The sequence below is a fragment of the Anomaloglossus baeobatrachus genome, chromosome 6 (assembly GCF_048569485.1).
Source record: "Anomaloglossus baeobatrachus isolate aAnoBae1 chromosome 6, aAnoBae1.hap1, whole genome shotgun sequence".
In the NCBI taxonomy this organism is placed as follows: domain Eukaryota; kingdom Metazoa; phylum Chordata; class Amphibia; order Anura; family Aromobatidae; genus Anomaloglossus; species Anomaloglossus baeobatrachus.
This window is the reverse complement of record NC_134358.1, coordinates 485,579,342-485,602,006: the sequence shown is the minus strand read 5'-3', so window position 1 is coordinate 485,602,006 and position 22,665 is coordinate 485,579,342. Positions and strand designations below refer to the sequence as shown.

At 46.9% G+C, this 22,665-nt stretch overlaps 1 protein-coding gene across 1 annotated transcript in view; it reads right to left on the bottom strand.

The window, feature by feature from the left end:
* Nucleotides 1–22,665, bottom strand: part of ITGB8 (integrin subunit beta 8) — a 190,466-nt gene that overhangs the window by 32,571 nt on the left and 135,230 nt on the right. Inside the window, exons 7-9 of the mRNA XM_075315380.1 lie at nt 21,393–21,488; nt 21,213–21,308; nt 17,484–17,618 (exon numbers count right to left, since the gene is read on the bottom strand). Of these exons, the coding sequence (XP_075171495.1) occupies nt 17,484–17,618; nt 21,213–21,308; nt 21,393–21,488 (327 nt within the window). The remainder of the gene's footprint in view (nt 1–17,483; nt 17,619–21,212; nt 21,309–21,392; nt 21,489–22,665) is intronic.

Sequence of the window (22,665 nt, the reverse complement as noted above, 5' to 3'; positions counted from 1 at the left end):
TCACTGCCTTAAGTCTGGAACCCATGGACATCACCAAACACTGGGTTTCCTCCTTCTTAATGCTTTGCCAGGCATTTACAGCCGCAGCCTTCAGGTCTTGCTTGTTTGTGGGTCTTTCCGTCTTAAGTCTGGATTTGAGCAAGTGAAATGCATGCTCAATTGGGTTAAGATCTGGTGGTTGACTTGGCCATTGCAGAATGTTCCACTTTTTTGCACTCATGAACTCCTGGGTAGCTTTGGCTGTATGCTTGGGGTCATTGTCCATCTGTACTATGAAGCGCCGTCTGATCAACTTTGCAGCATTTGGCTGAATCTACACTTCAGAATTCATCCGGCTACTCTTGTCTGCTGTTATGTCATCAATAAACACAGCAACAGCTTCCAAATGCAAAACCACACACCTGTAATCAACCCCAGACCTTTTAACTACTTCATTGATTACAGGTTAACGAGGGAGACGCCTTCAGAGTTAATTGCAGCCCTTAGAGTCCCTTATCCAATTACTTTTGGTCCCTTGAAAAAGAGGAGGCTATGCATTACAGAGCTATGATTCCTAAACCCTTTCTCCGATTTGGATGTGAAAACTCTCATATTGCAGCTGGGAGTGTGCACTTTCAGCCCATATTATATATATATAATTGTATTTCTGAACATGTTTTTGTAAACAGCTAAAATAACAAAACTTGTGTCACTGTCCAAATATTTCTGGACCTATCTGTATATAGGGCACCTAGCCCCTATTAAAATCATCCTAAGCAAGTATAACTAAGTTTAATATGTAATTAAAAATCAACTTTTATTTGATATGCAAATGAGGGCGCTTTGGTGCACCCTAGGCCTGGCCTACACCTTGGAGCACTGTCACACCTTCTTATTTGCATAATAAAGCTGGCATCTCCCATTGATTCACTTGTCTCTATGGTCCCAAGCGAATGCTGCACACAATGACTGCCACGTGCGCTCTAATCTCTAGCTCCTTGGATGACACATCAGAGCCAATCCGCACTGACACAATGAGTGCGCGGCCGTGATCATCCAGTGTAAGTGCGCAGGCGTAGATAGGAGGAACATTTTTGGTTCTGGGCCTTAGGGACTAGTCAATCAATGTATAGTACCGCCTCCTAAATAAGAAGGCGTGAGGGTGCACCAAAGTGCTCACATTTGTGAATCAAATATAAGTTGATTTTTGTTTAAATATTAGGTTAACCCCTTCACCCCCCAGCCTGTTTTTACTATGAACAGGCCAAAATTTACAATTCTGACCGTTGTCACTTTAGGAGGTAAAATAACTCTGGAACGCTTCAAAGCATCTCAGTGTTTGATATTGTTTTTCCGTGACATATTGTACTTTATGGTAGTGATAAATTTAGGACGAAATTTTCTGTGTTTGTGAAAATATCTGAATTTTGGAGTACATTTTTAAAATTTAGCGATTTTCAAACTTGTACTTTTTATGCCCTTAAACCAGAGAGTTATATCATACAAAATAGTTAATAAATAACATTTCCCACATGTCTACTTTATATCAGAATCATTTTTGAAACATATTTTTTTCCTTAGGAAGTCAGAGGGTTTAAAAGTTTATCAGCTTTTTCTATTGTTTCCAGTAATATTTACAAAACCTTTTTTAGGGACCAGATTACATTTGAAATGACTTTGAGGTGTCTATGTGACACAAAGAAGGGAATTTTGTTTACTTACCGTAAATTCCTTTTCTTCTAGCTCCTATTGGGAGACCCAGACAATTGGGTGTATAGCTATGCCTCCGGAGGCCACACAAAGTATTACACTAAAAGTGTAAACCCTCCCCTCTGCCTATACACCCTCCCGTGGATCACGGTCTCCTCAGTTTTGGTGCAAAAGCAGGAAGGAGAAGACTTATGAATTGGTCTAGGGTAAATTCAATCCGAAGGATGTTCGGAGAACTGAACCATGAACCAAAAGAACAATTCAACATGAACAACATGTGTACACAAAAGAACAACCAGCCCGAAGGGAACAGGGGCGGGTGCTGGGTCTCCCAATAGGAGCTAGAAGAAAAGGAATTTACGGTAAGTAAACAAAATTCCCTTCTTGTCGCTCCATTGGGAGACCCAGACAATTGGGACGTCCAAAAGCAGTCCCTGGGTGGGTAAAAGAATACCTCAATAAAAAGAGCAGAAACGGCCCTCCTCTTACAGGTGGACAACCGCCGCCTGAAGGACTCGCCTACCTAGACTGGCGTCTGCCGAAGCATAGGTATGCACTTGATAGTGTTTCGTGAAAGTGTGCAGACTAGACCACGTCGCTGCCTGACACACCTGCTGAGCCGTAGCCCGGTGCCGCAATGCCCAGGACGCACCCACGGCTCTGGTAGAATGGGCTTTTAGCCCTGAAGGAAGCGGAAGCCCAGAAGAACGGTAGGCTTCGAGAATCGGTTCCTTGATCCACCGAGCCAAGGTTGACTTGGAAGCCTGCGAACCCTTACGCTGGCCAGCGACAAGGACAAAGAATGCATCTGAACGACGCAGGGGCGCCGTGCGAGACACGTAGAGCCGGAGTGCTCTCACCAGATCCAAAGAGTGCAAATCCTTTTCACATTGGTGAATTGGATTAGGGCAAAATGAAGGCAAGGAGATATCCTGATTGAGATGAAAAGGAGATACCACCTTAGGGAGAAATTCCGGGACAGGACGCAGAACCACCTTATCCTGGTGAAACACCAGGAAGGGGGCTTTGCATGATAGCGCTGCAAGCTCAGACACTCTCCGGAGTGATGTAACTGCCACTAGAAAGGCCACCTTTTGCGAAAGACGTGATAAAGAGACATCCCACAGCGGCTCGAAAGGTGGTTTCTGAAGAGCCGTTAGCACCCTGTTAAGATCCCAGGGTTCCAGCGGACGCTTGTAAGGCGGGACTATGTGGCAAACTCCCTGCAGGAACGTGCGGACCTGCGGAAGCCTGGCTAAACGCTTTTGAAAAAATACGGAGAGCGCCGATACTTGGCCCTTGAGAGAGCCGAGTGACAAACCCTTGTCCATTCCGAATTGGAGGAATGAAAGAAAAGTGGGTAAGGCAAACGGCCATGGAGAGAAACCGTTATCAGAGCACCAGGATAAGAAGATTTGCCAAGACCTGTAATAGATCTTGGCGGACGTTGGCTTCCTGGCCTGTCTCATGGTGGCAATGACATCCTGAGATAACCCTGAAGACGCTAGGAGCCAGGACTCAATGGCCACACAGTCAGGTTGAGGGCCACAGAATTCAGATGGAAAAATGGCCCTTGTGACAGCAAGTCTGGGCGGTCTGGAAGCGCCCACGGCTGACCCACCGTGAGATGCCACAGATCCGGGTACCACGACCGCCTCGGCCAGTCTGGAGCGACGAGAATGGCGCGACGGCAGTCGGACCTGATCTTGCGTAACACTCTGGGCAGCATCGCCAGAGGAGGAAACACATAAGGCAGTCGGAACTGCGACCAGTCCTGAACTAACGAGTCCGCCGCCAGAGCTCTGTGATCCTGAGACCGTGCCATGAATGCCGGGACTTTGTTGTTGTGCCGTGACGCCATGAGATCGACGTCCGGCGTTCCCCAGTGGCGACAGATCTCTCGAAACACTTCTGGGTGCAGAGACCATTCCCCCGCATCCATGCCCTGACGACTGAGAAAATCTGCTTCCCAGTTTTCTACGCCCGGGATGTGAACTGCGGAGATGGTGGAGGCTGTGGCTTCCACCCACTGCAGAATCCGCCGGACTTCCTGGAAGGCTTGACGACTGCGAGTGCCGCCTTGGTGGTTGATGTATGCGACGGCAGTGGCGTTGTCCGACTGGATACGGATCTGCCTGCCCTCCAGCCACCGCTGAAAAGCCAATAGGGCTAGATACACTGCCCTTATTTCCTGAACATTGATCTGAAGGGAAGACTCTATCGGAGTCCAGGTTCCCTGAGCCCTGTGGTGGAGAAAAACCGCTCCCCACCCTGACAGGCTCGCGTCCGTGGTGACCACAGCCCAGGTTGGGGGTAGGAAGGATTTTCCCTGCGATAGAGAATTGGGAAGGAGCCACCACTGAAGTGACGTCTTGGTTGCAAGGGAAAGAGAGACGTTCCTGTCGAGGGAAGTCGACCTCCTGTCCCATTTGCGGAAAATGTCCCATTGGAGCTGCCGTAGATGGAATTGCACGAACGGCACTGCCTCCATTGCTGCCACCATCTTCCCCAGGAAGTGCATGAGGCGCCTTAAGGGGTGTGACTGACTCCGAAGAAGTGATTGCACCCCTGCCTGCAGAGAAAGCTGTTTGTCCCGTGGTAGCTTGACTACCGCTGACTGTGTATGAAACTCCATCCCGAGGTAAGTCAGTGATTGGGTCGGTGTCAACTTGGATTTCGGGAAGTTGATGATCCACCCGAACTGCTGGAGAGTCGTCAGAGCGACTGTAAGGCTGTGTTGACACGCCACCCGAGAAGGGGCCCTGACTAGGAGATCGTCTAGGTAGGGAATCACCGAGTGGCCCTGAGAGTGTAGGACCGCCACGACGGATGCCATGACTTTGGTGAAAACCTGTGGGGCTGTCGCCAGGCCGAAAGGCAATACCACGAACTGAAGGTGTTCGTCCCTGATGGCGAAACGCAAGAAGCGTTGATGTTCGGGTGCGATCGGCACGTGGAGATAAGCATCTTTGATGTCGATCAATGCTAGGAAGTCTCCTTGTGACATCGAGGCGATGACCGAGCGGAGAGATGCCATCCGAAACCGTCTGGTTCTCACGTGTCTGTTGAGGAGTTTGAGGTCCAGAACGGGACGGAATGATCCGTCCTTTTTTGGCACCACGAACAAGTTGGAGTAAAAGCCGCAACCACGTTCCTGAAGGGGAACGGGGGTTACAACTCCTTCTGTCTTCAGAGTGTCCACCGCCTGAAAAAGTGCGTCGGCCTGAGCGGGGGGCGGAGAGGTTCTGAAGAAACGAGCCGCAGGACGGGAGCTGAACTCTATCCTGTAACGATGAGACAGAATGTCTCTCACCCATCGGTCTTGAACATGTGGCCACCAGGCGTCGCCAAAGCGGGAGAGCCTGCCACCGACCGAGGATGCGGTTAGGGGATGCCGAGAGTCTTGAGGAGGCCGCCTTGGAGGCAGTGCCTCCTGCGGCCTTTTGGGGGCGTGACTTGGACCGCCACGCATAGGAGTTCCTCTGGCCTTTCTCCTGCCTGCTGGACGAAGAGGATTGGGGCTTGGCGGAGGGACGAAAGGACCGAAACCTTGATTGTATTTTCCGTTGTTGAGGTCTCTTAGGTTTGGACTGGGGTAAGGAGGAGTCCTTTCCCTTGGATTCCTTAATAATCTCATCCAATCGTTCGCCAAACAAGTGTTCGCCAGAAAACGGCAAACCGGTTAAGAACCTCTTGGAGGCCGAGTCTGCCTTCCATTCGCGCAGCCACATGGCCCTGCGGACTGCCACAGAGTTAGCGGATGCCACAGCTGTACGGCTAGCCGAGTCTAGGACTGCGTTCATGGCGTAGGAAGAAAAAGCTGACGCTTGAGAAGTCAAAGACGCAACTTGCGGAGCAGAATTACGTGTGACAGCATTAATTTCAGCCAGACAAGCTGAGATAGCTTTGAGTGCCCACACGGCTGCAAAGGCCGGGGCAAAAGACGCGCCCGTGGCCTCATAGATGGACTTCACCAGGAGCTCTATCTGCCTGTCAGTGGCATCCTTTAGCGATGAGCCATCGGCAACAGACACAACGGACCTAGCCGCCAATCTAGAGACTGGAGGATCCACCTTGGGACATTGAGCCCACCCCTTAACGACTTCAGCGGGGAAGGGGTAACGCGTGTCAGTGAGGCGCTTAGTAAAGCGCTTGTCCGGGACCGCTCTGGTCTTCTGGACAGCGTCTCTGAAGTTAGAGTGATCGAAGAACGCACTACGTGTACGTTTGGGGAACCGAAACTGGTGTTTCTCCTGCTGAGACGCCGACTCCTCCACAGTAGGAGGCGGGGGAGAGAGATCCAACACCTGGTTGATGGACGAGATAAGATCATTCACTAATGCGTCCCCCTCAGGTGTATCAAGGTTAAGGGCGACGTCAGGGTCAGAACCCTGAGCTGCGACGTCCGCCTCGTCCTCCAGAGAGTCCTCAAGCTGAGAACCCGAGCAGCGTGAAGAAGTCGGGAAGATTCCCAGCGAGCCCGCTTAGCCTGTCTAGGACTGTGGTCCTGGCAGGAGTCCTCCGCGTGGGACCTAGGGCCCAACCTGGGAGCGCGCTGCGGCTCGGACCGAGAGGGGCCTGGAGGTGACGATCCAACAGGGGCCGGGGCCTGTGTAAGGACCGGTCTGGACTGCAAAGCTTCTAGCAGCTTGGCAGACCATTTGTCCATAGACTGAGCCATGGATTGTGAAAGTGACTCAGAGAGTTTCTCAGCAAAAGAGGAGAACTCTGTCCCTGCCGCCTGGACAGGGGGAGCAGGGGGGTCTACATGAGCCGAGGGGTCCACTAGTGACCGAGGCTCCGGCTGAGCAAGTGAAACAGGGGTCGAGCATTGCTCACAGTGAGGGTAGGTGGAATCCGCAGGTAACATAGCCCCACAAGAGGTACAGGCCGCAAAAAACCCCTGTGCCTTAACAGCTTTGCTCCTTGTGGACGACATGCTGTTGTCTCCTAGGAGAATGATCACTGAGGGTATATGGGCAAAAACAGGGTATACAGCCCGACCAAACAGAAATATATATATAAATTCGTATCTATTACGGCACCCTAAGGGGGACCAGCACCGGGTGACCGGTGTGGCTTACCGACCGCTAACAAGCGGAGTGTGTGCCTCCAGATTCCCAGCCTTAGGTCCCCCGGAGCTGCAGAGCTGTTCCTGAGAATCCTCCACCGGCAGAATGCCCAAAAAATGGCTGCCGGAGATCTCAGGGGAGGAGTGGAGCCGTGGACGGCGCCAGGAAAGTGCGGGAATCTGGGGTCCCCACAGTGATCAGTGAGGGGGGAGGAAACATGCAGGATGCTCCAGCCCTCACATCCAACGTCAGGTCGGCAGTCCCGCCCTTACCTCTGACAGGCAGGCCCGGGGGCGGGATTTTTGCGACTAGGCCGCGATGAAGCCGGGGACTAAATTTGAGACCGCGCCCGACAAGCAGGCACGGTCGGCGCGAAAGTCCGCCGGTCTTCTCAATTCAGCAGCTGCCGCAGCGTCCGGGAAGAAGGTGCGCTCCTGCACAGTCCCCAATGGGGACACAGAGTACCTTAGAGTTGCAGGGCCCGGTCCCTGAGGTTGAATAGACTCCGGTCCGGCAGATTCCCACAGGGGCTGCGGAAGGAGCACGGTCCCAGCAAATGGATGACCGTTCAGGATCCCACTTCTCCCAGAGCCGCTAAGGGATGGTGAAGGAGACGGCATGAGGCTCCGGCCTTTGTACCCGCAATGGGTACCTCAACCTTAACAACACCGCCGACGTAGTGGGGTGAGAAGGGAACATGCCGGGGGCCCCGTGGGGGCCCTCTTTTCTTCCAACCGACATAACTAATATGAGAATGCATGAGTGGATGTGTGCCTCCTTCCACACAAAGCATAAAACTGAGGAGCCCGTGATCCACGGGAGGGTGTATAGGCAGAGGGGAGGGGTTACACTTTTTAAAGTGTAATACTTTGTGTGGCCTCCGGAGGCAGAAGCTATACATCCAATTGTCTGGGTCTCCCAATGGAGCGACAAAGAAATACCCAAAAGTGACACCATTCTAAAAACTGCACCCCTCAAAATGCTCAAAACCACATCCAAATTCTGCATTCTTATAAGGGTAACAGCAGAAAATGCACCATACAATTTGCTGTGAAATTTCTCCTGAGAACACCGATACCTCACGTGTGGAGGAAAACTACTGTTTGGGTGCATGGCAAGACTAGGAAGGAAAGGAGCGCTCCTTGATCTTAAGAACACAAAATTGTCTGGAAATGATAGCGGGCACCATGCCACATTTGGAGAGCCCCTGAGGTGCTCAAACAGTGGAAACTCGCCTCAAGTGACCCCATTTTGGAAACTAGACACCTCAATGAATTTTTCTGGAGGTGTGATGAGCATTTTGAATCAACAGTTGCTTCACAGAACTGTATAACTTTGAACCATGAAAACTAGAAATCACAATTTCCTACAAAAATGTTTCTTGAGCCCCAATTTTTTTCTTTTCACAAGGATTACAGGAGAAAATGGGCAATATTATTTGTTGTGCAATTTCTCCTGAGTACACCAACATGTGGTGAAAAACTACAGTTTGGGAGCACATCAAGGTGCGGAAGGGAAGGAATATTATTTGACTTTTTGAGTGCAAAATCAGCTGGAATTGATTGCGGATGCCATGTCGCATTTGCAGAGAAATGTGCACTGACGATCATAAGACAAACTGACAAACTGCAGATTAAAAATTTACAGAGATTGTCAATTTATGTGACAGATATTTTTCACACTGCATGGATGACATTTCTTAAAATCTCATACACAATGCTGGTACTGTAAAGCACAGTGGAATTTCCGTCTGCACAATCCTGAAGCACAATCTGCTGCCAATAATGATCCAACAATATCTTAAAACATACTTGGTATTTAGTCTAATCACAGAGCACTTCACTCTTTAGCACAACCTACAAATGAACGGTTGTCAGAAAAGAGGAAGACAGTGACGCCAGACGCCACATGTGTAATATATGGTGCAGGTATGCGTAACCAGTACATGAATGATTAGAAGAATCACACATTACATATTAAAAATAAGTTTCGCTCTCTAAAAGAGGACAATTAAAGAGTTATCCATCTTTATGTTTAATCTTTTTTTATTAAAGTTTTAGAATAACAACAAATGTGTCCATACAAACAAAACATGTCAAAACATCCACAGCGTAGACATAAATTCTTGAAAAGTAAAAGTACCCCAACGGGTAAAGAACAATAGTTGTTATCTGGAACCAAATCCTCTACACATTTTGTTGAGGAAGAAGTCATTTACCAATGCCTTCAATACTTTTATAGATAAACAGGAAAGATATAGAAAAGGGAATGAAAGGAAAGAAAAGAAAAGAAGGAAATGAGATGGAAAGAGGGCAGGAGAACAACAAAAAAACCCCAAACAACCCCCTCACCGCTATTGCACATACATACTGCCTCGCCATCCTTCCTGATCTCAGAACACCGCTCGAGAGAACACAATTAAGGGGAAAGATCCAGGAAGAGACAGCTGATGCAAAGGGAGGAACAGAAACCTCATGAGTTAGGGAAGGATGAAAACAGGATCCAGGGGCTCCATATTTGTAGTCATTTGTCGGTATTCCATCTTAGGGTATGTGCGCACTAGGCGTTTTTTTCACGCTGCGTTTTTATGTGCGTTTTTGTCTAAAAAAACGCGCCCGCGGCTAAAAAACGCGGCAAAAACGCATGCGTTTTTGCCGCGATTTGGTGCGTTTTTTGCTGCGTTTTTAATCAGTGCACAATGCCATTAAAGATTGTTGATGAAAAAAAAAAAAAAAAAAAAGGTCTGATGTCATTTCCTTCTTCAAAATGTTCATTGTATACAGGAGAGCAGACAGCTGCAGAACTAGTGTATGCAGGAGAGCAGACAGCAGCTGCAGAACTACAAGTCTCAGCATCCTCCATTCACTAGTGTATGCAGGAGAGCAGACAGCAGCTGCAGAACTACAAGTCTCAGCATCCTCCATTCACTAGTGTATGCAGGAGAGCAGACAGCAGCTGCAGAACTAAAAGTCTCAGCATCCTCCATTCACTAGTGTATGCAGGAGAGCAGACAGCAGCTGCAGAACTACAAGTCTCAGCATCCTCCATTCACTAGTGTATGCAGGAGAGCAGACAGCAGCTGCAGAACCACAAGGCTCAGCATCCTCCATCCAGGACTGTATGCAGTTTTTTGCCCAAAAAGAAAAAAAAAATGACATGGGCTTCGCCATATTTTTGTATGCTAGCCGGGTACAGCAGGCAGGTACGGGCTGCCCCCAACCCCCAGCTGCCTATTTGTACCCGGCTGGGAACCAAAAATATAGAGAAGCCCTTTTTTTTAATTATTTCATGAAATAATTAAAAAAAAAAAAAATGACGTGGGCTTCGCCTAATTTTTGAGTCCAGACGGGTACAACTAGGCAGCTGGGGATTGGAATCCACAGTGCAGGGTGCCCATGCTTTCTGGGCACCCCCACTGCGAATTGCAGTCCGCAGCCACCCCAGAAAATGGCGCTTTCATAGAAGCGCCATCTTCTGGCGCTGTATCCAACTCTTCCAGCTGCCCTGAAGCCGGGTGGCTAGCTAGGTAATAATGGAGTTAGGGCTAGCTGTATAGCTGGCCCTAAGCCCGAAATTCATGGTGTCACGCCAATATTAGACATGGCCACCATGAATTTCTAGTAATGACAAAAAAAAAAAACACAACACCCAGAAAAATATTTTTATTAGAAATAAAACACAACACAATTAGTGACTCCATCTTTATTGAAATAAACCCCCCTCCGCAGTAATCCTGGGTCAGGGTCCCGCGCCGTCCAATCAGGATCCAATATCATCTGATCGGTTTGCTGGAAGGCATAGCGATCAGATGATGTGTCAGGATCAAGTGCCTGAATCCCATCACACATCAGCTGATTGTATAAAAGCCGATTATACAATCAGCTGATGCATCGGTGCAAAATAAAAAAAATAAATAAATAATACTCACTTATGTGCTGTGCTGATTACCGGCAGCTCCTGGAGCGATCGATTGGACAGGAGTCTGATCCCGTCCGATCGCTGCAGCAGCTGCCGGTAATCAGCTGATGAAGTCCCCTGACGGCAGGATCAGCTGATAGCCGGCCGGGCGCGAAAAAGCCGGCGACACCGCGATCAGTTGATGCGTCAGGTGACTGCATCAGGTGATCCACCGCCAGGTCCTGCAAGCAAGGTCCTGCCCCGGGGAGACTGCACACAGCCAGAGCGGCGGTACCGGGAGGAGCTGGGAGCGGGCATGGCACCGGGACCTTGCGGACAGGTGAGTATATATGACATTTTTTTTTTTCTACTGTTCACTTTGGTTTTCGCCGCTGCCTCCACCTCCCGCCCAGACATGGCGCCGCACGGAGCTGACATGGCACCGGACGGGAGGTGGAGGCAGCGGTGACGGTACCGGGAGGATTCACGCTTCTGTGTTTACCAACAGAAGGAATCCTCTTCCTGTACACGTCAATATACTGCCCACCCCTTGCGTTTATAGCTGCGTTTTTAGTCATAGAAACGCGGCTATATGCGTTTTTCATTGCGTTTTTAACATCTCATTGAATTCAATGAGTGAAAAACGCAGTGGAAAACGCAGAAATAATTGACATGCTGCGTTTTTGTGGTCACCACAAAAACGCAGCTAAAAAAAAACGCTGTGTGCGGACAGCACTTATGAAAACCCATTGACATTGCTGGGGAAGCAATGTCACTGCGTTTTCAGCACAAAAACGCGGTAAAAAACGCCGCTAAAAACGCGGCAAAAACGCCTAGTGCGCACAAGGCCTTATAAAGGCTGTTCATCTCCCTGTACCATTCCTCTAGGGTTGAGGACTGTGAGGACCTCCAATACCTGGGTATAACCGTGCGAGCCGCCATCAGACAAAATCTTAATAATCTCTTTTTCTGAGACTTAAGTGACTCTGGAGGACAAATAAAAAGCTCCTTATTCCATCTCTCCATGAAGCTAGTGTTTACTATTTCAGTTTGTTGGATCAGTAGAGTGTATATGAGGGACACGGTGTGTGCCGGTAGCGATTTCAGGAGAAATAGTTGCTCAAATCGTGTAACAGCAGAAGAAAAAATCCTTTCCCTACCCCCTCCAGAAAGGAAGGAACGAGTCTGAAAATATTGCAACCAGGGAAGAGGCCCCTCTCCCTCAGGGGCAGCCAATTCACCGTAAGGGGGTAAGCTATTGCCCCTAAAGATATGAAAAAAACAAGTATCCTCACTCGACCTTGGGGTATTCATCTTTGAGAACATTTTTTTCCATTTTTTAAATGCATGTATTTGGGACTTTAATTTTTTTTACAAGTGGGTTTTATTATAAATGTTGCCCCATTTGCCTCTATGGCCATTATATTGTGCTGTCTATTGATGGCTGCAAAATAACGTAAACTAAGAATGCATTAGTCAGCCCATGATGATGGTCTCACTGGGAGACTTACGCGGGCGTCACACGGTACGATATATGGGCGATATGTCGTCAGGGTCACGTCGTTAGTTACGCACATCCGGCATCGTCAGACATATCGTACCGTGTGACACCACGGAACGACTGTGAACGAGTAAAAATACCTTATCGTTGCCCGTTGACACGTCGTTCATTTTCAAAAAGTCGTTCCTCCTTCTGTGCTCCGGTTGTTCGTCGTTCCCGTGGCAGCACACATCGCTCCGTGTGACACCACGGGAATGACGAACACAGCTTACTTGCGTCCCACCGGCAATGCGTAAGTAAGGAGGTGGGCGGGATGTTACGTCCCGCTCATCTCCGCCCCTCTGCTTCTATTGTCCGGCAGCTGTGTGATGTCGCTGAGATGCCAAACGTCTCTCCCCCTTCAGGAAGAGGATGTTCGCCGCCCACAGCAAGGTCGTCTTGTAGGTAAATACGTGTGAAGGGGTAAATGACTTTGTGCGCGACGGTCAACAAATTGTGTGTGACGCACAAATGACCGGGGCTGATGCGATCGCTTATGCGATCGCAAGATTTATCGTCCCGTGTGACGCCCGCATAACTCTTTTATCTGTCTTTTTCTGAGCTACTCAAAGCTGATTTATGAGCACAGACCACATCAAAGCTGTATGTGCAGAGACAAAAAAGTCTGCAAAAGCTAAAAGGTGCAAAGTTTTGAGTGAGATCCAATTGAATAAATGATGTTTAGACCCAAATAAATTGTCCCTCAAAATAGTAAAATGATGGACAGAAAATATGTAAAACAAATAGCAATAGATATGATGCCATTTAAGGGTGTCTTTACACGCTGCGACATCGCTAGCCGATGCTAGCGATGGCGAGCGTGATAGCACCCGCCCCTATCGTTATGCCTATATTTTGTGATCGCTGCCGCAGCGAACATTATCGCTACGGCAGAGTCACACGCACTTACCTGGTCGTCGTCGTCGCTGTGACTGCCGAACAATCCCTCCCTCAAGGGGGAGGGATGTTTGGCATCACAGCGACGTCACCGCGACGTTAATAGGCGGCCGGCCAATCAAAGCGGAGTGGCGGAGATGAGCGGGACGAACATCCCGCCCACCTCCTTCCTTCCTCATTGCTGGCGTGTGGCAGGTAAGGAGAGGTTCCTCGTTCCTGCGGCGTCACACGTAGCGATGTGTGCTGCCGCAGGAACGAGGAACAACTTCGCCATGTGACAGCAGCGATATTTGAGAATGGACCCCCATGTCAACGAGGAGCGATTTTGGATGTTTTTGCAACAATCCTAAATCGCTACTAGGAGTCACACACAACGAGATCGCTACAGCGGCCGGATGTGCGTCACAAAATCCGTGACCCCCAACGAGATCGCTGTAGCGATCTCATAGCGTGTAAAGCCCGCTTTACCCACAATTGGGAAATAATTTGTCTCGTAATATGGGACAAATACCATCTGTCACAAGGTAGACTTTGTCTTCCTCTTAATCAACATCTTAGGGTATAGGTTTAAATGAATATTATTATTATTATTATTATTATTAATAATAATAATAATAATAATAATAATAATAATAATTTGATGGACTTTTTTCAACCTTCAGCCCTAAAAACTATGAAACTATAAAACACAGCAAACATTGGGCATTTTTAGTTATCCTAGTAAGGCTGATAAGTCGCTATGAGAATTTGCCATATAGAAGGATCCACAATTACAGGGGACAATGTGATATCTAGACCACTAAGCATCTAGAGCACTCACAGAAACGGACAGTGATAACATTGCATGAGAAGGAGCTGTGACACGGTCAGACATTTTGGCAAAAAAACTGAAATGATGAGAAAAGTAACTGAAAGAGGGAAATGCAGATGGAATAGTTTGACACTTATAATCTACAGTTTGTGCAATCATTTCCCATAACAGATGTGTAGGTCGAAACAAGGTCACACACACAAGCCATAAAGTGGAGCTACGGTTTAGAACTCTCCGAAAAGAAAAAGGCCAGGAATGGATGAGATGTCAAATCCTACCACTATAGCAACAACATCAGAGAAAGGTTATTTGAGTCTTTACTTTTGTTCATTACAGTAAAAGATCCCAATGTTATAAAATTCAGTTTCTGATGCAAAACAGGACGGCAGTATCCATAGCAAAGCCATCAACTTCATGATTTACAAGCGATGATCTGTGGCCATAGTGACAGGAAAATGTGATACAAACGTACACTAAATGTATATGCAGGCCTAGCTAATCTCCTGTTTTCAAGAGAGAATTGATGAAAGTAGTTTTTGAATGCAAAATTGTGTTTGCATTATTCCCAGACCACCCTCAATATGGGTTAGGGGGGAGTTCTTGCTTTTTGTTCAGAGCCTTACTTTCACATGCCCAGAAAAAAAGTGGTCAATGGTGATTTTCACTTCCTGTTTAATAAAACAGCAAATGTAGAGTTGAATCATGTCATCTCATGGTAAATCTCTAGGAATTACATGTCTTTATGTTCTCTGAAGGGAGTCACCATCCAAGTCTGCAGAAATACCTGTATGATCACACTGCATGGATGGTACCTTGGAAGTTCTCTGTAGGGATTAATAGAAAACTCCTATCAGAGATACTGATGATGCTTATACAGCTCCTGTCATACGGTTAAAGCCCCCTTCACATTGATGGGTTCGACAGACAGTCTACTGAGCATACGGCCTCCCTATTGCCCTCTGATAGATGATGTTGGGGAACAGAAGAAGTAAGTGAGAAATTGTAATACCTGCCTGGGATCACAGTCTCAGGATGTCTGTCACGGACAGGGTAGAGGAAAGCCGCCCACTAAGCAAGATCCCGAGAACCCGAAACTATTTAACCTCTATGCAGGGCTTTGGAATTACTACAGGGACCTGGAGATCGCTACCTATGGAAGGCTGAGTCTGGAGGAAAGTAGTCGTCAGGCAGAGTCAAACCAGGAAATACTGAAAAGGGACAAAATCAGCAGACAAGGACGTAGTCAGGAAATCAGGCTGAGGTCAAAACTGGAGATGGCAGTGAAGTACAAAAATGGCAGGCAGGAGAGTAGTCAGAAAGCAGGGGTCACAACACAGGGATCAATATTCAGAACAGAGCGAGGACTAGAAACAAGCAGGAATTCAAAACTATATCTGGCAGCAACCAGCAGACAGGAGGGGGAATTAGAAGGGTGTGGTGCTTTTCCATTGGCTGTAGCTGAATCGTGGAAACTTCAGCTAGAAGACACACACCACCACAGTCAGGCAGTTGTACTGCAGATCCCAGGGAAACCCAGCTTAATGGATGGGTGGAGCCTGCGCCCACCAGAGCCACTGGTACTGACTCCTCCCCTATCACCAGCACTGTCTGCAGCGGGAATACGGTGGCGCCTGGTGACTGAAGCAGGAGTTGCAGGAGTGGACTCCGGTGGGGACGTGACAGATATGTATGACAGTGGCTCTCTTGCAGAGAATGCACTACAGCTTGACCAGCTGAGTTTGCCTGTGCATGGGAGTATTAGGCTGACAGTTATCTAAAATATTTGGCGGGCTTTAGAATGTAGGTGATGACAGTTAAGCCTTCCTACTTGAATAATGAAAATATAGAAGTTTATTTAGGAGATTAGAGGGGAGAGCAGCCACTAAGTTACCACAGTAAGCAGAGCGTACTGGCTCTAGCTCTCAATGAAAGGAAAAAAAAAGGTAGGGTTCAACATTGGAATCACAATGGAGTCTGAAGTGAAGCAAAGAGCAAGCTGAACTGAATAAAACAATTACACCATAAATTAAAGGATTGAGGGCGTAAAACACATTTAAGTGGAGGAGCAGAAATGGAAATAAAACTTTGCCGGACTACTTCTTTATATAGAAGGTAGCCATGGCATTACTGTGCGTGGGTGCAAAAATAGGATCCTGTTCTGTAGAGGGACAAATTCGGCACTCCAGATATGTGACATGGTGGGGTTAATTATAAAGAGAAATCCAGAATAATAATAAATGTTTTGGTCATCAACAGAGAGGATCATTCACCTGTATGTGACTAATGGTGGAAGCCGCAGCATCACACGAGCGCTGAACTCCCAGCAGTCTCACTGCAATCAGTGTACTGACGAAGGAATGTCTATTTATGCGTCTTTGTACAGGACATGTCGGCTCTCTCAATATGTTTGTTTTAGCAAATACTTCAATTTCCCAATTCTAGAGCATATTTCTTATAGCTGTTCATTGTGAAGCTTGAATAAATTCACCACGGGATTTTACCAGTTGGGGATGTGTCCCAGTCAGTGCTGCAGGTAACAATAATTTAGGGACATTTCGTCAGAAGAATGATATCCCCCAGGAATCAAATCCTGAATTTCTAAAAGAAATAACAGAGATACATAAGAGATGCTCCAGAATTGGGACTTCATACCTGCAGTCAATCATATCAATCATTAATGTTTACACTTTGTTCCCCTTGTGATGTGCACAATGAGTTTTATACACGTGCAGGGTTTCCTTATTTCAGGAGGTTGTGCATTAAGGTACCATTTTAATAGGAATATCACGGAACTGATCAAAAATGAATACTTTGAAAGTGTATGCTCTGTGATGCTCTGCAATCAGAGCTAGCATGAGGTAACTATAGTGTTGGCCTGGGGATTGGGGTATCTGTCCTTGTGGGGTGCACTTATATAATGCTAAGAGTACTGGGCAATCAGCCTAAACTACCGTATTAGTATGGGTGTCACTAATAGACTTTACTGGCTGAGCGCTCCTTCCAACAGCCTAGACTGTTTTTAATTAGAGCTGATCCTGCCTACCCTTAAAATTGTACGCTGTCAGCCCAGGTAGTGGCAGAACTGGTTAGGGTCGCAACAAAAGGGTACGCATTCTCACAGGGAGTTGCATGTATGCCAAATTAATTTGTGCGCTAAAGTACCTTCATTTCTTTAACATATTTTCTATGGCAGTAATGCTGTTCCAAATTCATATATTCAATGCTTGCATATTATAGCAATTCAGAGTGCAGCTGTATATTTGGGTTATACTAATAGACTGTAAATCAGACACTGTCTGATTGGCGCCGTATGCAAGGCTTATCCTTGTGCACATCTAACTACTTTTTCATGAACAGTCGGCATTTGATGGTTGTTTCATCAGAATTTTGCACCTGTGCTGTCCCCACCTCTATCATGGGGGTCGGCTGCATCCTGCAGGGCATTAATATTGTGTTGTGGTGTTGATAAATATGGCTGCCTTATTTCCATGAGGTTATTATTATTACTTGAACACTTGATGCAGAATAGTAGACGATGTATTTCTGCAGCTGTGGGGGATATGTAGAAATACTGTACCTTATCATTAAACTGTACATTACGACATCCTTCCATCCCAGAATGTCTGCTCCCATCCGGACAGATAGCAGTAATATTTACATGAATGCCCTTCATCGGATTGTCCACTTGAATCCTCATTTCTGAGAGAAGTGCCTGAAGAGAATACATCAAAGTCGAGATTAGATTTATTTACAATCATGTCTATCCTTTTAATTAACCAGTGGGTTTCTCACAATAGATGAGCTGATTCCGATAAATAATAAAAAAGCGTTAACAACATCTGAACGCATGAAGCGGGGACATTAATAATGGCCTAAAGGGAGGACCACAATTAACCCCACACAAGGACAGAAGTGTGAAAATATCTGGTAGAGACCCAACTAATATATAGACCTATAGTAACAAAAAAGACTCAAAAAACAACCTTATTGCAAACCAATATATAATTTTATTCATGAATCAATCATAAAAACAAACATCAATAACATATACAGTGTGTCCACCCATATGCTGTCCACCGCCATTAACTTGAGAACAGCGGCAGCTATAGGCATAGAAGTGGTGTCTAGGTATAGTAAAGTAGCCATGCGCTACGCAATGAAACCACCTATAGCACCACCTGGTGGAAAACAACGGAGTTAGCATTTTTATCTCGAAAATGAAACGAGATAGAGAAGAAAAGTGAATTACAAAGTTGTAGGGCATCATGAATTCAATACGACTCGACACCTAGCATACAGAAATGCTATGATTAGAACGTGTAAAACTCACAAGGCTGCGGACGTGAAGCTATACCTCATGGAGACCTTCCTACAAGTCAATGGGTATGGTGGCTGTGTGGAGTGGCCTCCACGCTCACCTGACCTGACCCCATTGGACTTCTTTCTGTGAGGTCACATCAAACAGCAGGTGTATGCGACCCCTCCACCAACATTGCAGGACCTACGAAGACGTATCACAGATGCTTGTGCAAACGTGTCACCTACCATATTGCACAACGTGCAGCAAGATACAGTATGCTATCCAGAGTCCAGATGTGCATTGTAGCTGACGTTGGCCACTTTGAGCATCAAAGTTAAATGAGCGCCATATTCGTGACCAGCATTCAATGTTTTGGAGGGTCATGTGTTTCATATCATAGCATTTCTGTATGCAAGGTGTCGGTTCGTATTGAATTGATGATGCCCTACAACTTTGTAATTCACTTTTTTTTCCTCTATCTCGTTCCGTTTTTGAGATAAAAATGCTAACTCCGTTGTTTTCCACCAGGTGGCGCTATAAGTGGTTTCATTGCGTAGCACATGGCTACTTTACTAGACCTAGAGACCACTTCTATTCCTATAGCTGCCGCCGTTCTCAAGTTAATGGCTGTGGACAGGATATGGATGGACAGACTGTATAATAAAGACATGAGTGCTGGTGAGGATACAAAAAAGGAGGGCACCCACACACTGACAATATAATAATAGGGAGGTGGGTGTAAAGTGCCTATGCAAGATAGCAGCTTCAATGTTTAAGTATGATGGGGGAGTGTTTGGTCCACAAAAAAAGTGCTCATGTGCAATAGCAGCGAAGTTGAAAGCATTGCAAAGTACAGGGCTACCAGTAACCACCCCTCATAAAGTGCAAATGCATAGTTAACTCCACACAAAGCAGCTAAAAATGGAGAGACACTCGCCCATAATACCTCCTAGTCAGCAGGGGGATGCACCTCCAGGACTGGTCTGATCACAACTGATCAGCAGGACCCAGCAGTAGTGTAAAGGCCCAGTCACACTAAACAACTTACCAGCGATCCCAACAACGATACAACCTGATGGGGATCGCTGGTAAGTTGCTAGGAGGTCGCTGGTGAGATGTCACACTAAGCGACACTCCAGCGATCCCACCAGCAACCTGACCTGGCAGGGATTGCTGGAGCGTCGCTACACGTGGAACCATGCTGCGCTTGGTAACTAAGGTAAATATTGGGTAACTAACCCGATATTTACCTTGGTTACCAGCGCACACCGCTTAGCGCTGGCTCCCTGCACTCCTAGCCACAGTACACATCGGGTTAATTACCCGATGTGTACTCTGCTACGTGTGCAGGCAGCAGGGAGCCGGCTTCTGTGGACGCTGGTAACCACGGTAAACATCGGGTAACCAAGAAGCCCTTCCCTTGGTTACCCTATATTTACCTTCGTTACCAGCGTCCGACGCTCTCACACTGCCAGTGCCGGCTCCCTGTTCCCTGCACTCCTAGCCACAGTACACATTGGGTTAATTACCCGATGTGTACTCCAGCTACGTGTGCAGGGAGCAGGCAGCTGAGAGCGGCGGACGCTGGTAACGAAGGTAAATATCGGGTAACCAAGGAAAGGGCTTCTTGGTTACCCGATATTTACATTGGTTACCGGCGTCCGCAGAAGCCGGCTCCTGCTCACTGCACATTCAGTTGTTGCTCTCTCGCTGTCACACACAGCGATGTGCGCTTCACAGCGGGAGAGCAACAACTAAAAAATGGTCCAGGACATTCAGCAACAACCAACGACCTCACAGCAGGGGCCAGGTTGTTGCTGGATGTCACACACAGCGACATCGCTAGCAAGTCGTGCCTCAGCAGCGATGTTGCTAGTGATGTTGCTTAGTGTGACGGTACCTTAAGGAGCTAGTAAACAGTGTAAGGAGCAGTCGTGTTTGCTCAGTTCTCTACTTACATCTGGCCTCCACCAGAGTTGATTGGTATCAAGTGGTCCTGACAAACCTGATAAAGGTGCAGAAGCTGCACTGAAATGTGTTTTTCAAATAAGACTTTTTAATAAAAATGGTGATTTGGCACCAGCTCATTTGGACCTAAGCAGCGCTGTCAGTGCTGATCCATGCCCCTTTCAGCTAGGGCTGGGCCTACCTCCTAGAGAAATGGTCCCCCAACCTGTAGCTTTGGAGCCACATCTGACTCGCGGGCCCATGATGTGTGACTCGCGAATGTCTGCCAGCTTGGTGCATAAGCACCAGGTCTAGCAAACAGCTATGAAGAACAGGTCTCCATATGGTGACTTTTAAGAGTAGCTTCACACAGAAGAGTAACATCTGAATGGGAATAAGGTAGGAACCCCAGGATCTTGGTATATTACCTTGTGAGATTTTTGTGGGAAAGCTTTGGCTGACATTATACTGGTAATGGGGGCTCTGGGAGTCACTACTGTGAGGGGGCGAGAGCTGGATGTGGTTTGTGACTGTGTGTCAGAGCTGATTGTGGCTCTCAAGGTCAGAAAGGCTGAAGAAGAAGCAGAAGATGTTCCCTTACGGGGATGGTCTGAATGCTCAGAGGAGTATTTCATAGAGTTGTACCGAAATTTGCACCTTCCATCAAGTTAGGGTATTTCTATCAGACTACTTTGAAAATTTTGATAAAATCTGCTCTCTTATATTCATTGCACCAGGGAGTGCATCTATCTCTTTTTTCACAACTGTACATAACCTTTTGGAACAATATAATGTTATAGGCTCTGGGCACAACATTTCTAGAATAAAACATTGATCTAGGGAAATAGTTTCATTGTCGGGAAGGAACGTTTCCCCTAATATGAGGCAATTATTGTTTTCATGGAGATTTGCCTTCCTCTCTATCAACATGTTAGGCTATAGATTGAACTCGATGGACTTTTATCTTTTTTCAACCTTAAAATTATAATGAAATATTCCAAATGAATGGAGCAGCAGATAAAACTGAAAATCCATTAGCTCAAATTCGAGATCACTAACCTGGTAAGCTTCAACCACCACATTCTTAATGTTTGTGTTTGACGTAGTGTCATCCAGTTTCTTGGCTACTGTTCCTGGCAGCAAAGGTAAAAGATCCTATAAAATGAAGAAACTGAAGTCATTTACAACTAAAGAGAAAGAAATATTTAAAAAAAATGCAATCAATATTTTTTGTTTTACCTTATACCAACTGAAGGCGCTTCCACGGACAGCAAACAGACCGTAGATATGGTTTTCTGCTAATTTCTCCCCCAGCAAACCTAGTGATGGATACTCCTGTAAGGAAATATGATTGGATTAACTACTCAGGATATAACGCAGGTTGTATATTAGGGTATGACTTATCAATGTGTATTATTCATGCACCATGTACTGGACATGATAGATCCCATCTAAAGGCCGCTATACACGCAACGACGTATCTAGCGATGTCGTCGGGGTCACGGAATTCGTGACGCACATCCGGCGTCGTTAGCGGCGTCGTTGCGTGTGACACCTACGAGCGACTGCTAACGATCAGAAATACTCACCAAATCACTGATTGCTGACACGTCGTTCATTTTCATAATATCGTTGCTTTTGCTGGACGAAGGTTGTTCGTCATTCCTGAGGCAGCACACATCGCTACATGTGACACCCCGGGAATGACGACCAACAGCGTTCCTGCATCCTCCGGCAACAAGGTGGGAGTGAAGCGAATGCGGCTGCTCTCCGCCCCTCCGCTTTTATTGGTGGCCCGCTGATTGATGTCGCTGTGACGCCGCACGAACCGCCCCCTTAAAAAGAGGTTGTTCACCAGCCACAGCGACGTCGCTAGGTAGGTATGTGTGACACGTCCTAGCGATATTGTTCGCCACGGGCAGCGATTTGTCCGAGACGCACAAACGACGGGGGCGGGTGCGATCGCTAGCGATGTCGCAGAGTGTAAACCACCCTTTAGTCTATCGGGTGGGCGTTGGTGTCCGGCATATACATTGTCCACAACTGATATTAGTTTTGGTATTCTGGGCTGTCACATGAGCAGAACGACAGAATTTGTATCACACATACAGGAATGTGCAGAATAAATATATATACTTTGACATCTGTTCCTAACTGTATGAGTGTAAAATGCCTTGAAAATACAGCTGATATGATTTGATTCTACCTATTACACTAAAGATTAGTGACTTATAGTTATGAGACAACCTAAATTGGAAGCAAGCAGCTGCAAACCACCGGATGTTGTGACTAAACCCACATCCCCATTAGTCCCGAGATCCCAATTTCCTATGAAGTTTACTGTTCATTTTAAGGTTATGTTCGTAGCAGAGAAAAATGCACTGGATGAAATTTCAAGACTAAAGCCACATTTATAAGCCAAGTCCTGTTTGCAGTACTCGGTGTTTACACCTCCACGTGCGGAGTACAAAGTGTTCCCTGTATACTCCTCATAAAAGGAATTTGCCTTTTC